The 25,336-nt window shown below is 38.9% G+C and overlaps 1 protein-coding gene across 1 annotated transcript; it reads left to right on the top strand.

Annotated features, from left to right (window-relative positions):
* The first annotated feature begins 459 nt into the window (after positions 1-459).
* LOC120524767 (erythroid membrane-associated protein-like) lies at positions 460-25,336 on the top strand. The gene is made up of 6 exons (XM_039746523.1): positions 460-549; positions 3,508-3,543; positions 7,353-7,379; positions 10,094-10,120; positions 18,197-18,223; positions 24,110-25,336. Exons 1-6 carry the CDS (start codon positions 525-527, stop codon positions 24,664-24,666), a joined length of 699 nt encoding a protein of 232 aa, XP_039602457.1. The 5' UTR covers positions 460-524; the 3' UTR covers positions 24,667-25,336.

The raw sequence follows: 25,336 nt of genomic DNA, 5'->3' as shown, positions 1-25,336 counted from the left end.
TGCTCATTAAATGTGCAAACTAAGTGAAAATCATGAGATAGGTCCAATGCCTGATTTTGATAAGTCAAACATTGAGTCATCTGCATTTCAGGGATATGCCTGTCAGAACTAAGATCTGGAGTGAGTAAAGATGATGAACTTCATGGAGCAGCTTTTTATAAAATAATACTTAACTGAGCAAAACATGTAAAATTTTTAATTGGTTGTATGATGGCCATGCTGCTGTCTTTAAAGCTCCCAGAAGAGGAAGTTAGACTGAAGGAATTCATTTATTGGCTGGTGGAAATGCCCATCACAGTGAACACTTTGCAGAAAACATCCTGCATTGTAAAGTCATTTTTGTCCCCATTAATGCTTTTAAAATATGTATTTATTTACGTATATACATATACAACATAAGCTTGCATATTCTTTATTCCCTACAGAGCATTTCTTTAAATATGTTCCTCGAAGTTCATGGAAGGCACTGGGAATTATGTTAATATTTCTTTCTACTGGCTGCACTTCTCTTGGTTGCTGTATTTATGTATTTCTTCAAAAAAAACAAAGGTACGAAACTTTTCTTTCTTCTTTCTTTGCCTGATACATCATGTGACATTATGTGTAAAAGAGTAAATAGGACATGATTTTCTCAAAGCGAAAGTTAACAGTTTTATTAAAGAATGTTATGTTTGATACACCTTTAGAAATTCTGCCTTTATTTATGCATCCTATCATGGAACATGAACATGTGTGATTGCTGCATATTTGACTGTGACACAAGTCATTGGCTTTTTATATTTCCTTATGTATAAGCTCATCAAAAATATGTTTTTGGTTTTTAAAACATAATACAAAATCATTCTAAATACTGAGTAACACGTGTTAATTTTTAGGAAACATATGATGTGTTAACATCTTCAGTGGTATTCAAAGTCATAAACAGTATTCATTTTGGTGTGCTTGATAAGGCATGCAGTAAACTGTGAGCAGACCTTAAAGTACAGTAGAACCTCAATTATCCATCAGGGATCGGGACTGAGGCCGTGTCGGATAACAGAACAGCTACTTTAAAAATGATACAGTAGATTAGTTTAGAGAATAGTCATATCTATTTACAAATAAACATATTAACAAAATATAATATAGTATTAACAAAATTAATTTAAATAATAATGTAATGACCAGCATAATAATCAAGTACAACTCAGAGATATTGGAGTTTTCTATGTTTTACTTGGAGTCTTTGTTCTGTAACAAACGGTGCTCTGTCTTATACTCCGTTAGCCAGAGATGTTCAATCGGATTCAAGTCTGGGCTCTGGCTGGGCCACTCAAAGACATTCACAGAGTTGTCCTGAAGCCACTCCTTTGATATATTGGCTGTGTGCTTAGGGTCGTTGTCCTGCTAAAAGATGAACAGTCGCACCAGTCTGAGGTCAAGAGCACTCTGGAGCAGGTTATCATCCAGGATGTCTCTGTACATTGCTGCAGTCATCTTTTCATTTATCCTGACTAGTCTCCCAGTTCCTGCCGCTGAAAAACATCCCCACAGCATGATGCTGCCACCACCTGCTTCACTGTAGGGATGGTATTGGCCTGGTGATGAGCGGTGCCTGGTTTCCTCCAGCGTGGCGCCTGGCATTCGGCCACCAAAGAGTTCAATCTTTGTCTCATCAGACCAGAGAATTTTGTTTCTCATGGTCTGAGAGTCCTTCAGGTGCCTTTTGGCAAACTCCAGGTGGGCTGCCATGTGCCTTTTACTGGGAGTGGCTCTTGCCTCCAGCCACTCTACCATACAGGCCTGATTGGTGGATTGCTGCAGAGATGGTGGTCCTTCTGGAAGGTTCTCCTCTCTCCACAGAGGACCTTTGGAGCTCTGACAGAGTGACCATCAGGTTCTTGGTCACCTCTCTGACTAAGGCCCTTCTCCCCCGATCGCTCAGTTTAGATGGCCGGCCAGCTCTAGGAAGAGTCCTGGTGGTTTTGAACTTCTTCCACTTACGGATAATGGAGGCCACTGTGCTCATTGGGACCTTCAAAGCAGCAGAAATTTTTCTGTAACCTTCCCCAGATTTGTGCCTCGAGATAATCCTGTCTCGGAGGTCTACAGACAATTTCTTTGACTTCATTCTTGGTTTGTGCTCTGACATGTACTTTCAACTGTGGGACCTTATATAGACAGGTGTGTGCCTTTCCAAATCATGTGCAATCAACTGAATTTACCACAGGTAGACTCCAATTAAGCTGCAGAAACATCTCAAGGATGATCAGGGGAAACAGGATGCACCTGAGCTCAATTATGAGCTTCATGGCAAAGGCTGTGAATACTTATGTACATGTGCTTTCTCAATTTTTTTTTTAAATAAATCTGCAAAAACCTCAAGTAAACTTTTTTCACGTTGTCATTATGGGGTGTTGTGTGTGTAGAATTCTGAGGAAAAAAAATTAATTTAATCCATTTTGGAATAAGGCTGTAACATAACAAAATGTGGAAAACGTGATGTGCTGTGAATACTTTCAGGATGCACTGTAACTACAAAAAACTTGCACTGTGATTTCAAAATGCGGCGTGACATATGATGCTGTGGAAAAACACCATGCGCTAGCAGAAAGGAGAGTTGTTCCAATGTGCAGAGCTTGCAGCATATCGTGCGGCAGTAGTAATAGGTAGACGCAAAATGTTGTTTCTTTTTTTTGCCCTGACGGTTAATGGAGACTGACAGTTAATTGAGTGATGGATAATCAAGGTTTTACTGTATGTGGTAACAGTAGTGTTTAGGGTGTAATTGGTGGCCTTTTTGTGTAGTCAGTTAAATTACATACCATGCAGCATTTGGAGAGCTAACAGTAAATCTAGTACATCACAATGAATAACACAAATAAATTGCTTTTCCTTTTTTTGATTCTTTTTATACTTTCTAATATATGAAATATTTTTGATTTTAAGCAAATTGACAAAAAGGTTATTTAGCTTTTTTAATTTTACCTATTTATAGAAGCTTGTAGTAATTTTGTCTTGATTTTTATTTTTACTTACATAAACAAATGCACTCTTTCTTGACATTCTGTTAAAATCTAATTAAATTACAATAACCAACCGCTGCACAGTTTACCCTACGTTTTAATTCTGTGGTATATTATCTGGTGGTCAGTGTATTTCTAAGGGCAGAAGAGGCATAAGACAGAGAGAAGACCACTCTGGTCACTTTCCCAGTAAGTAATTCTCCATGGCTCTGTAATAAAGGAGAGGACATGAAGATGAGTTAGATGGCATGAAGTAACTTCATGGAATTGGTGAGACTATCTTGTATGTTATGGAGGGCAGGCAGTCCTACGGCCACCAAGAGTTTCTGACCTTTAACAGTTTTTTGTATTCAGGAATGCAGAGATACCCGTTTTTCATTTTTTTCCCCCACAGCAATTCAATCATCATCAGAAATAATCCACACCAATAAATGTGTTAGTGACCAGTTTCATGTAGAATAAAAACACTTAAACTAGCAATATTCTTTTTATTTTTTTATAGTAAAGATAGAATATGAAAAGCAGCGTCTTGAATCAGGTAAGTTTAATACTTGATCCTGCTTTGTGAATTTGAAATATTTTTTAGAAAGTTATTTTTGTAGAAAATGTCTATTACTATGAAGAGTAATTGTCACATTAATGTTAAGGGTTTGGTATTTAAAATCTAAAAAAATACAAGTATATCATTCAGAAAGCAGTTCACTGAATGAGTACAAGAGACTCATTGTTAACTCATGGTGTGTATTAACACTAGAATTACCAGAGCCTACTTAAAACTTTCGTAATTCGTCCCCACCTTAAACTGCTTCTTAAATCCTTCACACCTCTCCGCCAGCGCCCTTTGTTCTCTAAATGTGCTGATAAAGAGAAGCTCGGAGCAGCCGGCTATTCCATCCCCCCACCAATTTAGAACGTGCACGAACTTCTCTCAGCTCATGCCTTGAGTATCTGGGAGTGAAGTGGAGTTTTAGAGTGGAAATAATAGATCGTTGTTTGGAACACACGCATTTCATGTCTGTTCTGTTTCTACAGTAATCTGTGTCAACACATTGTTAAAACAGAAACTTTTTTTATATTCTAGTAGTAGATGACAAAATGTAGGCATAAACTATATAATGTATGAAGCCTGAAGTCCAAATAGCAAAGAAACATTTTCACAAGAATAACACAATTACGCTTTTATTCAAAAATATAACTGCAGAAACAAAAAGCCGCCTTAACATGCGACATTGACACCAGTTTACTGTAACTGCCTCCGTGGTTCAATTGACTCAGCCCCTGCTTGGGAATCAAGAGGTCACGAGTTCGATCCTGCGCCCCTCCGTTTTGAGAAGTAAACTGCTCTTAGTCTTACTGTTTTAGAATAAAAGCATACATTTGATTTCAGTCTGTAACAGCCGGTGCAATGTATGATCCTTGTAAGGGTTAGCTTTTTTTTTTTTATTCACTTTTCATTCTCTCAGTCGCGCTCAGAATCAATCCATACCACCCCATCTGACACGGCTGTTTTCACTAAAGACGCTGCTTATAGCTCTGCAGCGCATACCACGATGCATACTAACGCCAAACACCCAAACGGGTTCTGACACACAAACGCTGGCGAAGCTGCCTTCTTCAGTATCTCACCGTCACTTGATTTTCTTTTATTCAGTTTTATTGAGTGTTCCTGCCAGTCCCCGCGATGTTGCTGTATGCTTTTTCTTTTGCACCCCAGGACATGCAGAAGAAAGAATGGTAAAGACCAGTAACTCGGCGCTTATATGCAATCATCAGACACTCCCATCTGCCCGTCGCTCAAACACAGGAACATATATTGGTGTAAAAGTATAACAAAAGTGCACTTTTATTCAAGTGCACTTTTTCCATCGCCTTTTCCTGTAAGAAGCAATGTACACACTTCTCTATGCTGTGGTTTCTATTACACACCTGAAAGAAAGAGACAATACATATGAACATATCCAGCATACAGCAACATGCGGGACTGGCAGGAACACTCAATAAAACTGAATAAAAAGAAAAGCAAGTGACGGTGAGATAAGAAGGCAGGCAGCCAGCGCTTGTGTGTCAGAACCCGGTTTGGGTGTTTGGCTAGTATGCATCGTGGTACGCTGCAGAGCTATAGCGCGTCTTTAGTGAAAACAGCCGTGTCAGATGGGGTGGATTCTGAACGCGACTGAGAGAATGAAAAGTGAATAAAAAAAAGCTAACCCTTACAAGGATCATACATTGCACCGGCTGTTACAGACTGAAATCAAATGTATGCTTTTATTCTAAAACAGTAAGACTAAGAGCAGTTTACTTCTCAAAACGGAGGGGCGAGGATCTAACTCGTGACCTCTTGATTCAAGCAGGGGCTGAGTCAATTGAACCACGGAGGCAGTTACAGTAAACTGGTGTCAATGTCGCATGTTAAGGCGGCTTTTTGTTTCTGCAGTTATATTTTTGAATAAAAGTAATTGTGTTATTCTTGTGAAAATGTTTCTTTGCTATTTGGACTTCAAGCTTCATACATTATATAGTTTATGCCTACATTTTGTCATCTACTACTAGAATATAAAAAAACGTTTCTGTTTTAACAATGTGTTGACACAAATTACTGTAGAAACGAACAGACATGAAATGCGGTGTTCCAAACAACATCTATTATTTCAACTCTAAAACTCCACTTCACGCCCAGATACTCAATCAAGGCCTGAGCTTAGAGAAGTTTGTGCACGTTCTAAATTGGTGGGGGGATGGAATAGCCGGCTGCTCCGAGCTTCTCTTTATCAGCACATTTAGAAAACAAAGGGCGCTGGCGGAGAGGTGTGAAGGGATTTAAGAAGCAGTTTAAGGTGGGACGGAATTACGAGTTTTTTCGTAGGCTCTGGTAATTCTAGTGTTAAAGCCTTTATTCAACTCGGGGTGAATGTTCTGTCTTTAACTAAACCTTTACTTTGGGCAGTGCAGTTTCTGCTAAGTGTGTAAAGTCAGAAGAACATAACAGAGTACAGTACAGTTAATTCTATGTTTGTGTGTATTGTGTTCATTTTAGTGCTTTGTGCGTAATTTTACTCCACTGTTAAAAATTCTTGCAAGTTTAAATTATTTATTGTTTTTTTATGTTGCAGCCAACGATCAAAAGTTTGGCAATATTTTTGCTTTAAAAAAGTGATCATTCAACTCATAAATAGGCAATATTATGTTTATTTGATGAGACATACAACATAAGCATACTGAGGTGCCTGTCTGAATTTAGTGGTGTGTACTATTGACTAGCAGAACAGAACATAGTGGGAAGCTCTTGACCTTCCACTTTCTTTCAGTGTTTTCATACGTCTTTTTTTAGAAGCCATTTTTCCCAACTCTGGTGCATATAACTTTATGTTTGCTTCATTCTGACAGTTCCCTATAAAAGGGGGCACCTGTGCTGTATATTATAAGGAAAGTCTCCTGCTTGTATTTAATTTTTTTCCCTTGTAATGTTTAGATTTATAAGGCAGGATTGATTGGTAATCATTCCATAAGCACATATAAAAATAAATCTGAATAGCAGTGCAGAGGTACTTGAAACTCATAAAAACAGATGGATCTGAGATTTTATGATCAATATATGAGAACATCTTTAATTGCTTTGCAATGAATAATTTTACATTTCAGTGCAGTAAAAATATGCATACTATAAACGAAGGCAGAAGATCAATTAAGAAGCCATACCTATGAAGGAATAGACTCAACAGGGTGTACGTAAAGCACCATATAAAAACATAAGTGTTTTAATTTTGGTTTGATGGAAAGACCACAAAAATCAAATTAAAAATACAGGGAGACAGTGCCCCCACCCCAGTATGTGGTATTCTGTTCCAAACTGACCTCCGCTGAGCACAGCAAACAGAGACGCTCAGCAACCCCTCCCTTTGGTGCAACTGTGACTAGAATTATTTAAAAAATGGCAACTAAGAGATGAAAGTTCACACAATAAAGTCCACAGGGGGGCACTTTCATGTGCAGCCCAGCCCTGGTTTAGCATAGCTGACAATGTATTACATACAAACTGCATCTGCACTTTCAAAATAAATGAGATTTCATGGTTTATTTATCATTTTCCCAGCTGGCATCTCTTGCTTTCTGGTAGTTGCCAATGGATCAACAGTCTTACTAAAAAAGGACAGAGCTAGATTTTAATATGGGGGTTTTAAAATTAAATAAACAATTTAGTACTCTAATATAGCAATACTTGAATGAATCAATACATAGTAAAATATTTTTTAAATAATGTCACGTTGTAGTCTGTGGTTTTCTAACAAAGTACACATTAACTACATTGTGCACCTACCACCCTGTTAACTTTTTATCCTTTGTTTACAGAGAATGATGAACTTCGGAAGGAGATAAGTAAGACTTCAGTTCTTGTATTACTATTTTCTTTTTTTTGGTGTTATTTAACTGTTACATTGAATTTCAGTCTGGGAAGCAATCAGCTAGCACTATACGCATATATATCTGAGTAATTCTGTATATCTTTTCTATTTTTTTCATTAGTTTGAATTAAGATATATTTGTTATCTTTGCAGTATGCTATGTATAATTTTTCCAAATATGCATTCATTAATAAAAAATGGTGGGGGTCATAAATGAAGTGTATAGATTTTTCCTACTTCTGTAATCTTTTGGGAATGTATCCATCTAGGACTTCACTTTCAGTTAATTGTTAACTATTTAACTTGTAATAAGAAAGTTATACTGTGTTATAGTTTACTCAGAGTGATGAGACAAAATGGCCATTTTAATCTGTGGTACCATAGTTCTTTTTTAAATTCTTTGTGTGATGTCAAGGCAGCTGGTTTCCCTCTATGGCAGCGTTTGTGACTATTGATTTGAAATTTGGATAGTAGCTGAGTTTGGGCAGCTGTATAGTCCTAGTTTATTTAATAAAGATATGAAGACATTTATTTATATAGAACATTTGAATACATGAAAGTAACTCAAAGTGCTTATATTCCCAGAGTGCAAAATCTCAAAAAAAAAAGTCATCAGCCAGTCTATTGTAGTATCATGCTACTCTTTTTAACTTTCAAAAGTCTGCTGGTATGTTGTCAGGACCAGATACTTTTACATTTTTCATACCGTGGACAGCTTTGGCAACCTTCCTGTTTGATTCTGGGAACTGGTCCAGTATTTTGGAGACCTTGTGAGATTGATTTTTGCAGGAATGCAATATTGGAAATGTCATTGCGGGACTTTTTGTGATTTTCCTGTAAGTGTCATCCATTCTTATCTTTAACACAATATAGTGCTCAATATCCTGTTAGGTTTTAATGTGAACTTTTGCTTGTTGGTAAATATTTTTCTTACCTTTATGCCTAGTTGCTCACATAGGCCATGGTAATGGCAGCCCTTACTTCAGAAACTGCTTCCTTGGGTTCTCTCATCACAGTAATTTATTTCTTCCAATTTTCACTAGTCTTCTGCAAGAGCCAGTTCTCATACTCTCATACTCTCATACTCATCTTTTTCTCTGCACTTTCTGTCATAAATTGATAAACAGGCATGGCCCTGGACAGACTATGTGTGGCTACACAGTTTTGTAGTGCCAAGGGCATTTATGGCTGCAGTTCTGATTGAGTTCATACAAAAGTCCAAGTATATATTGAGTCCACACTGACTATAATAAGTTCAATGTTGTTGACTTTAACTGTTTTGTGTTTGTACAGTTTCCAACAGCTAATCCTTTGTGGACCCACCATGCTGGGTGTTGCCTGCATTTACTAGTCTTTATACCAATAATGAGCATCTTATCTGTAGGCCCAAATAATCTGATAGAATAACTTTTGAGTCAGTTGCATTGGGAACATCTTGTCATTGTATCAATATGAAGTCAGTCTGGCTCCTCTGGCTATTGCCGACATTTGATTAAGTCGTTGGCGTGCTTCTTAAGACAGTTGAATCAGTGGCCTCAGCAAATTCCAGAATTTTGGCAGCCATCATCATTTCATGTTCCATATTCATTATTTCCATGGCAGATGTATCCATCTTTGGTGCTTCCAACATATCTATTTAGGTCATCACAAAGGATCAGGAGCTTTTCCTAAGGGCTTGCAGTTCTAACGAAAGTTGTTCCTTTTCATCTTCATTGCATAGTTTGTGCTGCATAGGTTGAGAAGATGCATAGACAACAGGAATAGTGCCATTCGTAATGGACATTAGCCAATCCAAGAACAGTTGAACTTCTATAACTTGGCAGCGTAATTCAGTGTTAACAACAGGAGCTACACATTTGCTTCCAGTTGTGCCATGATAAATTCATTTGTATCTACTGAAAGTCACAGGATTTCTGAACCTTCCAGAATGTTTCTTATAAGCATGCAATTTCTGCTCACAGCTGCCCAAAGTACTTTATAATAATAATGGCTAAACAAAGTTACAACAGAACATAAAAGAAGTTACATAAAACAGTAGATAGTATAAAATTATACATTTGTATGTCTTAAAGGATCAAATTTGTAAGTCTTAATACAAGATACTACCTAATATTTATATTTTTTCTAATTGTTTCATCTGAACGTTTGTTAGTAGTGAAAATAAACCATTTCATTCTAATGAAGGTCTACCTCTTTTCCCGGGGAAAACCACTACATTTAGTCACCTTGATTCCTTATAAACGGCCTAATATAAGTATGATAGTGGAATCAAGTCATATTGTTATACACTTACTACCTTTTATATTTATATTTTGTATTTTGTAATACAATAATACATTATTAATTTTGTAAGCTGCATGCTGTCATGTAAAGTTGCTTTTGGCATTCTTTGAACTTTTGGTTTCCTTTCTCCTTTTCTAGTAACATTTTATCATTGGTGAGGAGAAATCTTATTATGGATGTTTTGCCTCTTTCTTTGATTGCTAACTATATTTGCTAGGAATTATTACACTAATCACTACAGACTTTAGCTGGCTGATTGATTCGGTTTAACTGTATGGAGATGCTACAGTATTTCAAACATCCATGTAAGGAAAATAGAGATCAATTTTGTGTTTGATGTGTGAACTACATTGTAGTTGATCTAAGCTTTTCTGCAGCTAACAATAGATATTTTTCTTTCTACAGAGGCCACTGGTTATATTCTTAAATCAGGTAAGTTGAAATTTTTTTGATACAAAACATTTCTTGGAAAAATCTTTTGTTGATCATTCGACGAAAATGAAATAGTTAAGTTTTCTCTTGTAATTTAGATTCAACATCTTTTGATAATCCTTCTAAACACATTACTGCTATCATTGATATGCATTGTTATCAGAATAATGGTGTTTTTTGGGTGTGTGCTGCTGAGTGCTTGCACCCCTTTGGTGTTTTTTGTTTCTTTTCATCTTGTTCCACTTACATTTTTGTAAGATGTTCCTGGGTTATTTAGCTATACCTTTCATATTCAAAGTTTGTGAAACATTTTGTGAGTTTGTGCCCAGTGGTCATGGCATAGAGTTGACTCTTATTTATTTTTGACATGATAACATTCCATAATCCACATGATCAATTTCAGGGTCATGGGGGACTTCAAACCATCCCTGCAAAAAATAAGTTTAAAACAGGGTGCCGGTCTTCCTACTGGGTCTATTCATGCACACATCCATATATACATCCCTGCAGAACCAATTTTGAATCACAAAACAATCTGTATTAATGCCTTTGAAAGGTTGGATGGAAACTGGGGTATGAGGACCAAAATCTTGAACAGGAAGGCACAGAGAGAATGTGGAACATCCATGCAAAAGCTGTCAACATCTAGGACACCACATCGCTAAATTGATGGCTGAACCAAGAGTTAGTATAATGCTTTAAAGAATTTTGTTAAGTGAGAGCCTTTGCCCATTTGAATTTCCTTGGTTTACACATATAAATTTCCTAGTTTAACATATTCATATTATACACTAAAATTGTGTCCTCATGGGCTATTTAAAAACACAAGGGGACAACAAACAAGAGTTGGGGGTTAGTAAGGACATACCATTTAATGTCCTGATGAAATTGAAAAAGAAAGGTTAATTGAAGCAATCTACATAATGAGACGTTCTCCTGTGGTCATGAAGAGGGTATACTTTTGATGTGGGCTTTGTCCTGCTCTAATGTAGGTCCATTTGTGAATGCCGACTTCCAGTTGCGGAGCTGGTTATGTATCCTGGAGTCCCCGTGAGAGCTTGTGGTGATCACACTAAAGTGATGTCACTCTTTGTCTGGTGGCTTCTCTTCCATTCTAGAGAAAATAGAAACTGCATTAGTTCTGGTGCATCACTTTTTTCTTTCCCCACAAAACAACCAAAGCCTTTATTAGTGAGACACTCACCATGCTCTGTGTCTGACAACTGTTAAATATGTTCTCATGTCATCCGTAAATTAATTTTTTTTATTTTGTGCTATGCAAAAACTGTTTAATGGATCTTCTTACACGACATCACATGTTACTAGTATGAACTATTGTAGCCTTTGTATTGATCATTCACAATTTTCTCATCTTTAGTGATTGTTGAGGTTGTCATGTTTCAAATAATCACAAAAAAACAAAGTAAGATTTGGGGTAACCGCCCCATATAATATCTGAAACAGAGTAGTCAAAAATGACTGATAGAAGTCTTAAGTCACAAAAAGACAAACGAGTAATGGCAAAACATGGCTTTTCATATTGAGATGGCAGAAAGTGGTAGTGGCGTCATCAGGAAGGGACGAAAGTGATGTCATCTAGTGGTGCTTGAAGTGAGAAAAAAAACTTTATTCATCTACTGGTTTTCTGTTTAGAGAGGGAGAAGGGCATTGGTGCTTATTTCCAACCCCTTATCTCCTGTATTTTCACTCCCTATTGGACCCTTTGGCTGCCCCTGAAGTGTGTGTGCATGTATGACAAGGTATATTCCTTTCTTCTTTCATTTTGCTTTCTGGAGTGTAACTTGTGATGCATGCACAGTGTTAGTGGTCTCCAATTACACAGTTGGCATCTACTGTTTATGCAGTTTGACCAATACTTAATTTATTCCTTTTCTGTTATGGCTGTATGCTTGATCATATTATATAAGATATAAAAGTTACTGAAAAGAATGGACTAGTCCACAGAAGAGGTCTGAAGAAGCATACCAGTTTGACACACTGTACAGGTTATTTCCAATGTATGTGAAAGTCAAAACAAAATGAAAGTATAAATTGTTGTCCTTAATTCAGAAATACATCTCTGTCTTACTTTTGCTTTAAAAGTGGAAAGTTAAGCTATTGCATACATTTCAGTAAACCCAGATGCTTTTTTTTTTTGTTTGTTTTTTAGTAACAATTTTCCTGTCTCTTGATATTACACTTTTACCTGAAAATAAATGTTATTTTAAAATAATATAAAAGCTAAACATGCAAAACCAAGAAAACAAAGCTAGAAAAAAGTATTGTTGAAATAAGATATCAGGCTTTATGTCCAGAGATGAGGAGGCAGCTAGCAGAATGGTTCTTTTGTATGATTTCTATTATGTGGCACACTCAGTTTATGGAGAAGTATGGACTTGAATTGTGTCAGTGACCAGTGGGCAAAACATTTGAAGCTTTAGAGTATAAGAAATATTTCCTGGAATTTGTCATCAACCACTGTAAAAAGCACAATTATGAGTGATACATCTGTCTTGTAAATAAGCAGATGATGCTGCCAGAGCAAAGGTATTTGTAAAAAAAATCCCAGTAATGAAAGGAAGTACTTTAATGTCAGTGGTACTTTTTTTAAAAATAGACATCCGTAGTTGTCCTTTGAATTAACATGGAAGGGTGCTTGGATAGGCAAAGAATAAAAAAATGAGACCATAAAAGTGCATTTAAACCATATCTCCCCATTGCACACAAGTGCAGCTTGCCAAATACAGAGATGTGTCATAACAGGTAACTTAAAAATCAGATTGGTGTTTTTGAAGTGGCATGCTGTCATTTGCCCCAAACACTTAGTGTGTTAGGTGAAGCTGCAGTCAGTAATTTTAATATAAAATGTTTTCCACAGCATTCTACAATTGCACCTGCAGGAATAAAGTGAATCAAAAATCTTAAACTTGATGAATATGAGCACTGTGACATTTTCCTGCATACTGATCTTATGATTTAGTTAACTACTGTATGTAATGTTTTTATGAGAATATATTCTGTTTATGTGAGACAAAATAAGTCCAGATGTCTTTGCCACTTCTGTCTTTGTAAACTAGTGTGATTCCCGTACACCTCCAGACAGTGATACCATTTTAATGCATAGACTTACTGAGCTAGAGCACATAATACTCAGATCATAACTTTAAGTTAGCCTTTTCTGTTTGGCTTACCTTGTATTTGTAACATCTGTACTAATTCTAACCCACCTATCCATCAATTTTTACTGAAAATCAACACCTACTTAATTCAATTTATTTTAGTTCCAAGTTGAAGTCTGGAAATATACAGTAGAGGTGAACCCCAAAAGTTTTCTTAGAATTTTGTTAGATTGACACTGACTTGTACTGTACCTTGTAATAGTGCGTTAATTTATACGGCCTTCTGGGTTATAATATATTTTAAAAGTAAATTTAACTTGTTTTTTTTCTGTTTGGCAGTATCATTGGTAATTTTATGTTTTTGGCATTAAAAAAAGCTGTTAACACACTTGGAATGAGCTGCAAAAAGTTATAGAATGTATCTGTAGTGTTATTCATTTTATGTTTTATAAATCTGATTTGAATGTTGTGATTATGTATTGTGGTATGCAGTTACAATGTACCATAACTGCATTTTCAGATACCTCAGATACTTTTCATGGTATCTTAAAATGACTTCCAGGTCTCATAGAGATGTCTGAAGTGTATTTTATGATATCTCAGATACTTTTTAAATAAATAAATAACTTACAGTTCATTTTCAGGTATTTGAATTATATTAAGAGATATCTAAAAATGGCCTGGTTGTTACTTCAGAATATTTTGAAATGTAGTCATTATCGTCAAACTAATTTTAGATATTTTCAAACACTGACATTTGAGATTTGTAAAATTTATTTTCCTTATATCTAAAGATATATTTGTCCTCCATTGGAACTCTCATAAAATATATTTCAAGATATATTGTAATGGCACTGACGAGTTGCATCAGCCTTGGGGATGAGTCCCCAGCAGTATGATTGGCATTCCACTTGCAAATGAATAGCTTCGGAGCCACCTGGAGGAGAGTCTAGAAAAACAGCAAGCTGTGCTTCTAAGGGCAGCAAGCTACCTATAAGAGCAAGAAACAGCAAGAATCTATTAGCATTCAGGATCGGTAAGCACTATATTGATATCACAAGCAGGACAAGGTGAAAATGTACAGTCTGACCTAGCAAAGCACCAAGTACCACTGAAACATAAAATGGTTTTTCTAGGCTCTTTTGAGAAATTGCTAGTGAGTTTCGAAGCTGAGATCCAGGATTTGGAATTGCAACTGCAGTATCAATGCAGGAATACAACACTTAAATAAATCTGAGATATCTTAAAATAGATAGGATGTTCAATAGCAAATTATGCAGGAATTGATTTTAGAGGTCTCAAAATCCATTTAACTTAAATTGCATCTCAGTTCAGTTTTTCAAAATGTATCTGGGATGCGTAGAAAATTATTTCAGGCTATTTAAAAATATATTTGAGATATCTCAGTGTCTTGCAGACGTGTTCACAAAATTGATAATCTTATTTCAGAATTTTTTAAAATGAGTTTCACTTGTCTGAAAATCTAAAACACATTTTACAATATTTGAAATTTATTTTGAGATATCCCTAAACGATCATTTAACTTGCCATAAAGACCAAGTAGAAGAGAGGTCAAGTTAAATGTTACTACACATTTTTTCTTATTTTTAAAAGTATGCTGTGATGCCTGTATTGTCAAGTCAAATCAGTTTTATCTGTATAGTACATTTAAAACAGCAGAAGTTGACTAAAGTGCTGTACAGCTTCCATGAATACACCAAAAATGTATTTTTTTTTTTTAAAGTTTTTAAAAAGGGAAGGCAAGGATTAAAAAGTGACCAGAGTCGGAACTGACCTATTATAAAAAGGTACTTTCAATTAATCCAAAGCTTAGGGGTTGCTATTGCAATGCTACGGTCCTCTCTAAGCTTAAGTCTGCATCTCTTCTGGTCAGAGGACCTTACTGAGCATGAAGGAGAATAAGGGTATGAGAGGTCAGTAAGATAAAAGAGGGCTAAACTATTTAGGGACTTAAAAAACAAGCAGTAAAAAGTTAAACTCAATCCTGCAGCGAACAGGAAGCAATTGAAGAGAAGCTAAAAGTGGTGTGATATGGTTCTGTTTTCGTGTGCCTGTCATAAGCCTGGCAGCAGTGTTCTGGACTAGCTGAAGACAAGCAAGCGGTGACTGATTAATTCCAATGTATAATGAGGTGCAATAGTCAAGATGAGAAGGGACAAATGCTTGAATTAGTGTTACAGAATCATCAACAGAAAGAAACAGCTTGACTTTAGCTAATATCCTGAGCTGACAGAAACACACTTTAACAGTGGAGTTGTTTATCAATTTAAGGGCATTATCAAAAATCACACCAAAAATTTTTGCGAAGGGTTTACAGTAGGTTGCCAAAGGACCAATATTACTAACAGGAACACAAGTAAGATCAAAACACACAAACTGTTTTTTTTCAAGACATTCCAATAAAGGTCTAAGAGAAGATATAACTGTGTATCATCTGCATAGCAATGAAAGAAATATGATTTTTGAAAATGGATCTTAAGGGCAACTTGTACAGTGAAAACATAATAGGCCCCCAAATAGATCTTGAAGGGTCCCCACAGGTGAGAGGGGCCAAAGAAGAAGAGAGATTGTCCAGGCTGACTGAAAAGATTCTGCCTGTTTCAAAGCAGAATGCCCACAGACTGCTCAAGATGGGTGATAAGGATGTCATGGACAGCGGCATCAATTGCTACAGTTAGATCTAAAAGCATCAAGACAGTCATATCCCCAGAGTCGCTTATTTATAAAAGTTCATTTAGAACCCCTAAAAGTGCAGACTCTGTGCTGTGGTTTGTCTTAAAACCAGATTGAAATACTTCAGAAATGCCATTTTCATTTAAAAATGTTTACAGCTGTAGAAAGTCAACCTTCTCCAGAACTTTAGAAAGAAAGGGCAACTTGGAGATTGGTCTGAAGTTCATAAAGTCTGTAAAATCCAAATTGTTTTTTAAGGCTGCATCACAGTGTGTTTAAAACGGGCTGGGACTGAATGGGTCTCAAGACAGCTACTTATAATGGACAAAATTTTGGGTCCAATCACTTCCAAAACAACTTTAAGAAGACAAGCAGGAACAATATCTAGTGGGTTTAAGGTGACTTATTACTTCTGCCAAAAATGGGAGAGATACAGGCTCAAACTGATTAAAAACAGCTCAGCATGTAGAAGGGTCATCAGCAGAGGGTTTAATGTGGGATCTAATGTTGACAATTTTTTAAACAAAAAAAAATCTGCAAAGGGGAATATCTTTGCAGACTATTAATGTCATTTCAGGTCATGTAGGAACAGATGGATGAAGATCAGATTTTATAGTGTTAAATAAAACTCTAGGTCTATGACAGTTATTTGAGATAATATCAGAAAAGTACTTATTCTAGCAGATTTCACAGCTTTCAGGTAATTAGACAAACTATCCCTTTAAATTTCAAAGGATACTTGAATCTTGTCTTTTTTCCATTTGCACTCTGTTTACCTACATGCCCGACTCAGGGTACAAGTGGCATCATTTAACCATGGCTCAGGTTTAGCTTTTGAGTGCTTGACCTTAAATGGAGCAACAGAGTCAAAAATGTTACAATAAGTATCATTAAACAAAGTGACTAGACCGTCAGTGCTTTACTGAGGTGGGGAGAAACTTGCAACATCCGTAAAAGCCATGGAGAACTTATTGGTAGTGGTGGAGATCATTATGCGAGAGCAGTGAGTCTCACTACAAATGATGACTGTTTGGCAAGGTGAGGAAGCCTCACTTATAACAGGCATGTGATCAGAAAAACAAGCATCACCAATTTCACTGCTACAGACAAGTAAATCATAAGATAAAAGAAAGTCCAATGTATTTATGCTTCACGCCTGTGTTCCCTGCATCTGATTAAATCTCTTCTAATGTTTTTATTTCTGTTACTGCAGAGTAAACTAATAACACTGCCCTGGTGTTGAGCAACTGCTTAACACAGCATGGATGGAATATAGACTTCGATGGATCTCTTTACTGCTCTTATTTTTGTTGTTTTTTCTTTTTTGTTTAATTTTTAATTAATGCAAATCCAGTCAGATGGCAGTGATCTTTAGGTATGACTAAGCCCACAAACGTGTAACTTTGCCCAGCAAATTGTATGTCTGAGATAAGGATTTGTAGACATTTCATGTAATGTTTCTGAACATGTCCATGTAATGAATGTTTACAAATGTCAAAACTGCATCACATCAAGTGACCATGACAGTTTTAAGAAAAAATCCATTTATTGCTCAAAGCCCATTTTTAATTTCTTTTTCTATTATGTAGAAACTTCTGAACTCCAGGAGGGCTTTTATTTACATTGTCTTGATGTAAATGAAAAATCAATGATGCAGCAAAAAGGAATGTGACTAGTGCTTGTTGTTTCAAAATGCTTTTTTGTTTAGTGTAAAAATAAGTGAAAGTTGTTTGGACAATGTGAACTTGCATATTAAATGATAATTACATTTTTTAACATGTATATTAGAATGCCCAGAAGTAAAACTGGTGACTCAGACTCGGAGAATAAAGATTTATTTGTCAAGTAATGTAAAAATAAGCAGCCTTGAAAATGAAAAGGACAGTTTATTGCAGTACCTAGTGGAGGAGATTAAGTTCTGATTATTATGGTGTTACATTTTTGACAAGGTACCAGGCCAAATCCTAAACTGACTTGGGTAACTGTAATGTTATAAACCAGCTATGTTATTACTGTCAATGTACTGATGTTTATTTTGGATCTTTCTTCTTCTTCTCATGACTCCAGTTGGAGGTTTCGTAAGCAGTGCATTTCTATACGCTCCCAAAACTGATTCACATTTAGACAAATACCTGTTTGAAGATTACTAAATCTTGGCAGTCACTGTCAAAGTGAATAAGTTTACTAAGGGTGTATTCAGTTCATTACCTTTAAAGATGTTCTAATGGGTCATTACTTACTAAACATTTTCTCTTTCTTCCAGAATGGATACAAATGTGCAAAGCTTTTGGTAAGTAGTTTCTCAACTGAGATTTATTGTAACAATTCATATTCAATCTCTATTATAAACGTTATAGTTACATCAAGAATATTCGATTCCAACTAACATACATAAAGCTTTCTTGACCTGAGATTACTCTCTGCAGTGCCCCAGTGCTGTACTGGTGTTTATTTTTTTGATAACTGCATTGCGTTTTTTTTTTTTTTTTCCGCATTCTCAAAATGAACTCTCAGGGGGGAAAAAAAAAGACTTGTCATGTGCATGAAAACTTATGAAGAGCCAGACAGATAAAATACTTAATGTTGCAGAAGTACATTTAGATAGATAGATAATAATTAATGTGGCAAAAGTAAATTCTTCCTAATAAAGACTACAGTGTCAGCACTCAAGGAATGTATTATTATTGCTAAAATTAGTACTTTTATTTGTATTCAGACATTGCCGAATGTGGCTTCTTGGTTCCTAATTCCTTGAATACTTTAATTTCTAAAACTACCACTAAAATAAGTGACTAAAGCAAATGGAAAAAGAATAATTCATTTATTTTCCATGTCTGTTTACTCCAGTGCAGGATAGTAGGGATTGGAGCCTATCCCATCCGCTCTAGGCAGAAGGCAGAATCTGAATTTCCTTTTATCACATGGCACATTTGTTTACACACCTACACTTATTCTGGGCCAATTTAGTGATGCTAGTCATTCTTAGCTGTATGTCTTCAGGATGTGAGCATGGATAAATCTTTTATTTATTTTCTGAATGGAAACTGGGAAGAGTTGAAATGTCACCTTCAGGGCCATGCTCTGACTAAAGACATATGCTGTCTTCTCTCTCTTCTGTTATAAAAAAAAATCTGCAAAGGAATATAAAACATTTTGTATTTTCAAATTCATTTGCAAAGGTGACATTTAATATACAGAAGGCTAGAGTTTACAGTTGAGTGGTTAGGAGGCTCACTGATTGGAGTAAGAGAAACCGCTATTTGCAGTAGTATTTTTTCAGAACTAGAAACAATGTAAAATGCTTTCCTGTTGGGCTATATAATAAAAATGAAAACATCCATCCATCCATCCATCCTCTTCCGCTTATCCGAGGTCAGGTCGCGGGGGCAGCAGCTTAAGCAGAGAGGCCCAGACTTCCCTCTCCCCGGCCACTTCTTCCAGCTCTTCCGGGAGAATCCAAAGGCGTTCCCAGGCCAGCCGGGAGACATAGTCCCTCCAGCGTGTCCTGGGTCTTCCCCGGGGCCTCCTCCCGGTTGGACGTGCCCGGAACACCTCACCAGGGAGGCGTCCAGGAGGCATCCTGATCAGATGCCCGAGCCACCTCATCTGACTCCTCTCGATGTGGAGGAGCAGCAGCTCTACTCTGAGCCCCTCCCAGATGACTGAGCTTCTCACCCTATCTTTAAGGGAAAGCCCAGACACCCTGCGGAGGAAACTCATTTCAGCCGCTTGTATTGCGATCTCGTTCTTTGGTCACTACCCATAGCTCATGACCATAGGTGAGGGTAGGAGCGTAGATCGACTGGTAAATTGAGAGCTTTGCCTTACGGCTCAGCTCCTTTTTCACCACGACAGACCGATGCAGAGCCCGCATCACTGCGGATGCCGCACCGATCCGCCTGTCGATCTCACGCTCCATTCTTCCCTCACTCGTGAACAAGACCCCAAGATACTTGAACTCCTCCACTTGGGGCAGGATCTCTCCCCAACCCTGAGAGGGCACTCCACCCTTTTCCGGCTGAGGACCATGCTCTCGGATTTGGAGGTGCTGATTCTCATCCCAGCCGCTTCACACTCAGCTGCGAACCGATCCAGAGAGCTGAAGATCACGGCCTGATGAAGCAAACAGGACAACATCATCTGCAAAAGCAGTGACCCAATCCTGAGTCCACCAAACGGACCCCTTCAACACCCTGGCTGCGCCTAGAAATTCTGTCCATAAAAGTTATGAACAGAATCGGTGACAAAGGGCAGCCCTGGCGGAGTCCAACTCTCACTGGAAACGGGCTCGACTTACTGCCGGCAATGCGGACCAAGCTCTGACCACGGTTGTACAGAGACCGAACAGCTCTTATCAGGGGTCCGGTACCCCATACTCCCGAGCACCCCCACAGGATTCCCGAGGGACACGGTCGAATGCCTTTTCCAAGTCCACAAAACACATGTAGACCGGTCGGGCAAACTCCCATGCACCCTCCAGGACTCTGCTAAGGGTGAAGAGCTGGTCCACTGTTCGCGACCAGGGCCGAAAACCACACTGTTCCTCCTGAATCCGAGGTTCGACTATCCGATGGACCCTCCTCTCCAGAACCCCGAATAGACTTTTCCAGGGAGGCTGAGGAGTGTGATCCCTCTATAGTTGGAACACACCCTCCGGTCCCCCTTTTTAAAGAGGGGGACCACCACCCCGGTCTGCCAATCCAGAGGCACTGTCCCCGATGTCCATGCGATGTTGCAGAGACGTGTCAACCAAGACAGTCCTACAACATCCAGAGCCTTAAGGAACTCCGGCGATCTCATCCACCCCGGGCCCTGCCACCAAGGAGTTTTTTGACCACCTCGGTGACTTCAGTCCCAGAGATGGGAGAGCCCACCTCAGAGTCCCCAGGCTCTGCTTCCTCATTGGAAGGCATGTTAGTGGGATTGAGGAGGTCTTCAAGTACTCCTCCCACCGACCCTAGCGTCGAAGTGAGGTCAGCAGCGCACCATCCCCACCATATACGGTGTTGACACTGCACTGCTTCCCTCCTGAGACGCCGGACGGTGGACCAGAATCTCCTCGAAGCCGTCCAAAGTCATTCTCCATGGCCTCTCCAAACTCCTCCCATGCCCGAAGTTTTGCCTCAGCAACAACCAAGCCGCGTTCGCTTGGCCTGCCGGTACCTATCAGCTGCCTCCAGAGACCCACAGGACAAAAAGTCCTATAGGACTCCTTCTTCAGCTTGACGGCATCCCCCCCCGCCGGTGTCCACCAACGGGTTCGGGGATTGCCGCCACGACAGGCACCGACCACCTTGCGGCCACAGCTCCGGTCAGCCGCCTCAACAATAGAGGCACGGAACATGGCCCATTCAGACTCAATGTCCCCCACCTCCCTCGGGACGTGGTTGAAGTTCTGCCGGAGGTGGGAGTTGAAGCTACTTCTGACAGGGGACTCTGCCAGCCGTTCCCAGCAGACCCTCACAACACGTTTGGGCCTACCAGGTCTGACCGCATCTTCCCCACCATCGAAGCCAACTCACCACCAGGTGGTGATCAGTTGACAGCTCCGCCCCTCTCTTCACCCGAGTGTCCAAGACATATGGCCGCAAGTCCGACGACACGACCACAAAGTCGATCATCGACCTGAGGCCTAGGGTGTCCTGGTGCCAAGTGCACATATGAACACCCTTATGCTTGAACATGGTGTTCGTTATGGACAATCCATGACGAGCACAGAAGTCCAATAACAAAACACCGCTCGGGTTCAGATCGGGGCCATTCCTCCCAATCACGCCCTTCCAGGTCTCACTGTCATTGGCCACGTGAGCATTGAAGTCTCCCAGCAAAACGAGGGAATCCCAGAAGGTATGCCCTCTAGCAACCCTCCAGAGACTCCAAAAGGGTGGATACTCCAAACTGCTGTTGGTGCATACGCACAAACAACAGTCAGGACCCTTCCCCACCCGGAGGAGGGAGGCCACCCTCTCGTCCACCGGGGTAAACCCCAATGCACAGGCTCAGAGTCGGGGGGCAATAAGTATGCCCACACCTGCTCAGCGCCTCTCACCGGGGGCAACTCCAGAGTGGTAGAGAGTCCAGCCCCTCTCAAGGAGATTGGTTCCAGAGTCCAAGCTGTGTGTCGAGGTGAGTCCGACTATATCTAGCGGAACCTCTCGACCTCGCACTAGCTCAGGCTCCTTCCCCTTCAGAGAGGTGACATTCCACGTCCCAAGAGCCAGTTTCTGTAGCCGAGGATCAGACCGCCAAGGTCCCCGCCTTCGGCCACCACCCAACTCACACTGCACCCAACCTCCTTGGCCCCTCCCATAGGTGGTGAGCCCATGGGGAGGAGGACCCACGTTACCTCTTCGGGCTGTGCCCGGCCGAGCCCCATGGGTGCAGGCCCGCCACCAGGCGCCGCCATCGAGCCCCACCTCCAGGCCTGGCTCCAGAGGGGGCCCGTGACCAGCGTCGGGCAAGGGAAAGCGTCGTCCAAGGTTTTATTCTTCATCAGAGGTTTGTTGAACCTTCTTGTCTCATCCCTCACCTAGGACCAGTTTGCCTTGGGTGGTTCTACCAGGGCATAAAGCCCCGGACAACATAGCTCCTAGGATCATTGGGACACGCAAACCCCTCCACCACGATAAGGTGACGGTTCAAGGAGGAGAAAAAAACAAAATGAAAACAATGAATTGGAAAAATCTTTTGTAACAATGTTTTCATCACATAAGTGATTGCAGACCTTTAAACTCATTTCTGTGGACCATATTTGTTTGTTTAAAAATATGAAAATAATATTGATGCACAGTTTTGACATGTCACTATTGGTGTCATTTATTCAAACTGAATGTTTACATGAGTTTTCAGTCATTTGTATAAAAAGATGATTATTTTACTGGGAAAATAGTTTAATCCAAATTAACCTACAAATTAGTAGGTTATTCAAAATTAGTAGGTTGTAGAAATATTTAGCAAATGTTTTCAGTTTCAATGACATTGTCCTAATAGTTAATGTTGTAACAGGTTTTATTCAACTGGATAATATAAACATATAACATGCAATTTAATTCTCACTGAATTACTAATGCACAATACTAACAATAAGTTAGGTTCCATAGATCTGAGTGTAGCCATGATAGGAAAGTTTCAATGTAAAACCTATTAACGGGCAGTATGGTGGAGCAGTGGTTAGAGCTGCTGCCTTTCATCTCAGTAGTGCTTGGTTCAAATCCTGGCCCCAGCACTGTCTGTGTGCGGTTTGCATATTACGTCCATGTCTAGGCAGGTGTGTGTTGCCTGATAGCAGCAAGTTTCAAAATTGGATATTTTCTTTTAGCAGAAGCTGTAGCCATGTTCAACATGTTAGGCGTGTTCAATGTCTGTGTTTAAGATTAATATTTACAGAATACATCTCCATAATACAAGCTGATTGGGCTTTTTAAAGTGCAAAGGAAGTGTAGATTTTATTATTATTTGTTTATTTTAACAACAATTGTTCTATTTGGGTGTATACAGAGTATTTAGTAAAAAGATTAGCATAACCATTTAGACTAGTGTGAAGTTTTACAATAGTCAGATGTCCTCTTAATTCAAAAATGTATTGTTTAATGCAGCTGCAGAGCTTCCTTAATACAATCAAAGGGGTGAAACTTTTCTGGTGTGTGGTCTTTTTACATTGATAAAATTTTTTCACCAATTAATTTTCATTTCAATTCAGTTATTGTAGTTTTTAACATAGTGACCTCTTCCAAAGTTAGCAACTGTAAAACCACCCACAAGGCTTTTGTTGGAAGTTTCTAGCTGAGGAATTTTTTTGTCTTGAACTCCTGCATACGTGTTGGAGCACTTAACCACTTTTATTGATGGCTGACGTTCCTCCACCACATTTTAAATTGGTCTTTTGTAAACTTTAATACTGATGTACTATTATACTTTGCTCTTTGGGTTATTTTTACTAATACATTCTTTGTATTTCACTGCTTGTGCTAACTAGTAGGACATTCTCTTTCATAATTTGCTGGTTATCTTTCAATTTTCAATTTTTTAGTTTGTATTTTAAAATCAAAATGTATAGACTAAACAAAGAAAAAATAGCTTAATGCTGTATCAGTATATTGGTGTTGAAAGTTTGGAATGGATGATCAGTTTATCTGCTCCAAATAGTACTGACTCTTCCTCTCCTGTCTCTCTTCAGCTCGTGTGACTCTGGACCCTGAAACTGCACACCCCCGCCTTGTCGTGTCTGCAGATGGTCGTTGTGTACGAGATCAGTTTAAAGATCAGAACGTCCCTGACACTCCACTCAGGTTTGACACCTGGATCTTTGTCCTGGGGAGGGAGAGTTTCACCTCAGGACGGCACTACTGGGAGGTGGATGTGAAGGAGAGGAATGACTGGTATTTGGGTGTCGTCAGTGAGTCTGCACAGAGGAAAGGACGAGTGAGTCTGAAACCTCAGTCAGGATACTGGATTGTGAGGTGGTATGGTGATGAGCTGACTGCACTGACTGACCCTGAGACCCCACTGCGACTGAGAGCGATACCCCAGAAGGTGGGGATGTACCTGGATTGTGATGAGGGGCGCCTCTCATTTTACAGTGTGGAGGACCGCTGGCACATCTACACCTTCAATGGAGGCGTCACTGGGAAACTATACCCGCTGTTTGAACCTGGAGTTGATGGAGAAGAGCTTGAGATCCTGCAGCCTGGAGATGAAACAAACAACTCTGTCCAGCACAAGGAGGTTGTCTAACAGACATTATACCACAGATATTTTTATGGATTTGTTTTTAAATCTCTGCAGTTTTATTTCATGAAGAATTAATGTGGATTGCCATTAAGTGCAGTGCATTGCAGCCATTAGATTTGTACTTTCGTGTGTTTGTTTTACATCAGTGTTTGACAAAGCTAAACCAAGAGACAGAAGTGCACTACCCTGACACTGGTAAGGACTGGAATAAAAACAAATATCATAGACATAGAAATGAAAAAAGTAATATTTCAGTCATTTAACATGTGCGCTTACATAAGACAACAATCGGGCAAGACAAAGACAAAGAGATTTTATTGTGTTTAATTGCACATGTTCTTCTGTCTTTAGTTCAGTTGACTGACATTTAACCTGCAAGTGGAAAACTTTTGGATATCTGAATCTGTTCTGCTCTCCAGAAAACAGTGCAGTTCAATGAAAAATGATCAAGTTTTGGTTTAAGACTATGGAAGAACTTTCATCTGTCTCATGATATGTGTGTGCTGTAATTTGTTATCAGTCAAAGTCAATCATTCAGATTAATTTTAGAATTATTGTTTTGTTTCCTGGCATTAACCTCCTGACATTCCCAAGATCTGTTTGAACAATACCAGTTTTTCTGCTTAATTTTCAAAAGAGGATAAAACAACAATAAAATCTGTAATGGAAAAGA

Source organism: Polypterus senegalus, chromosome 1, assembly GCF_016835505.1.
Source record: "Polypterus senegalus isolate Bchr_013 chromosome 1, ASM1683550v1, whole genome shotgun sequence".
NCBI classification, from domain to species: Eukaryota; Metazoa; Chordata; class Cladistia; order Polypteriformes; family Polypteridae; genus Polypterus; species Polypterus senegalus.
The sequence above is the reverse complement of the archived record's forward strand: the minus strand, read 5'-3'. Positions and strand labels throughout refer to the sequence as shown.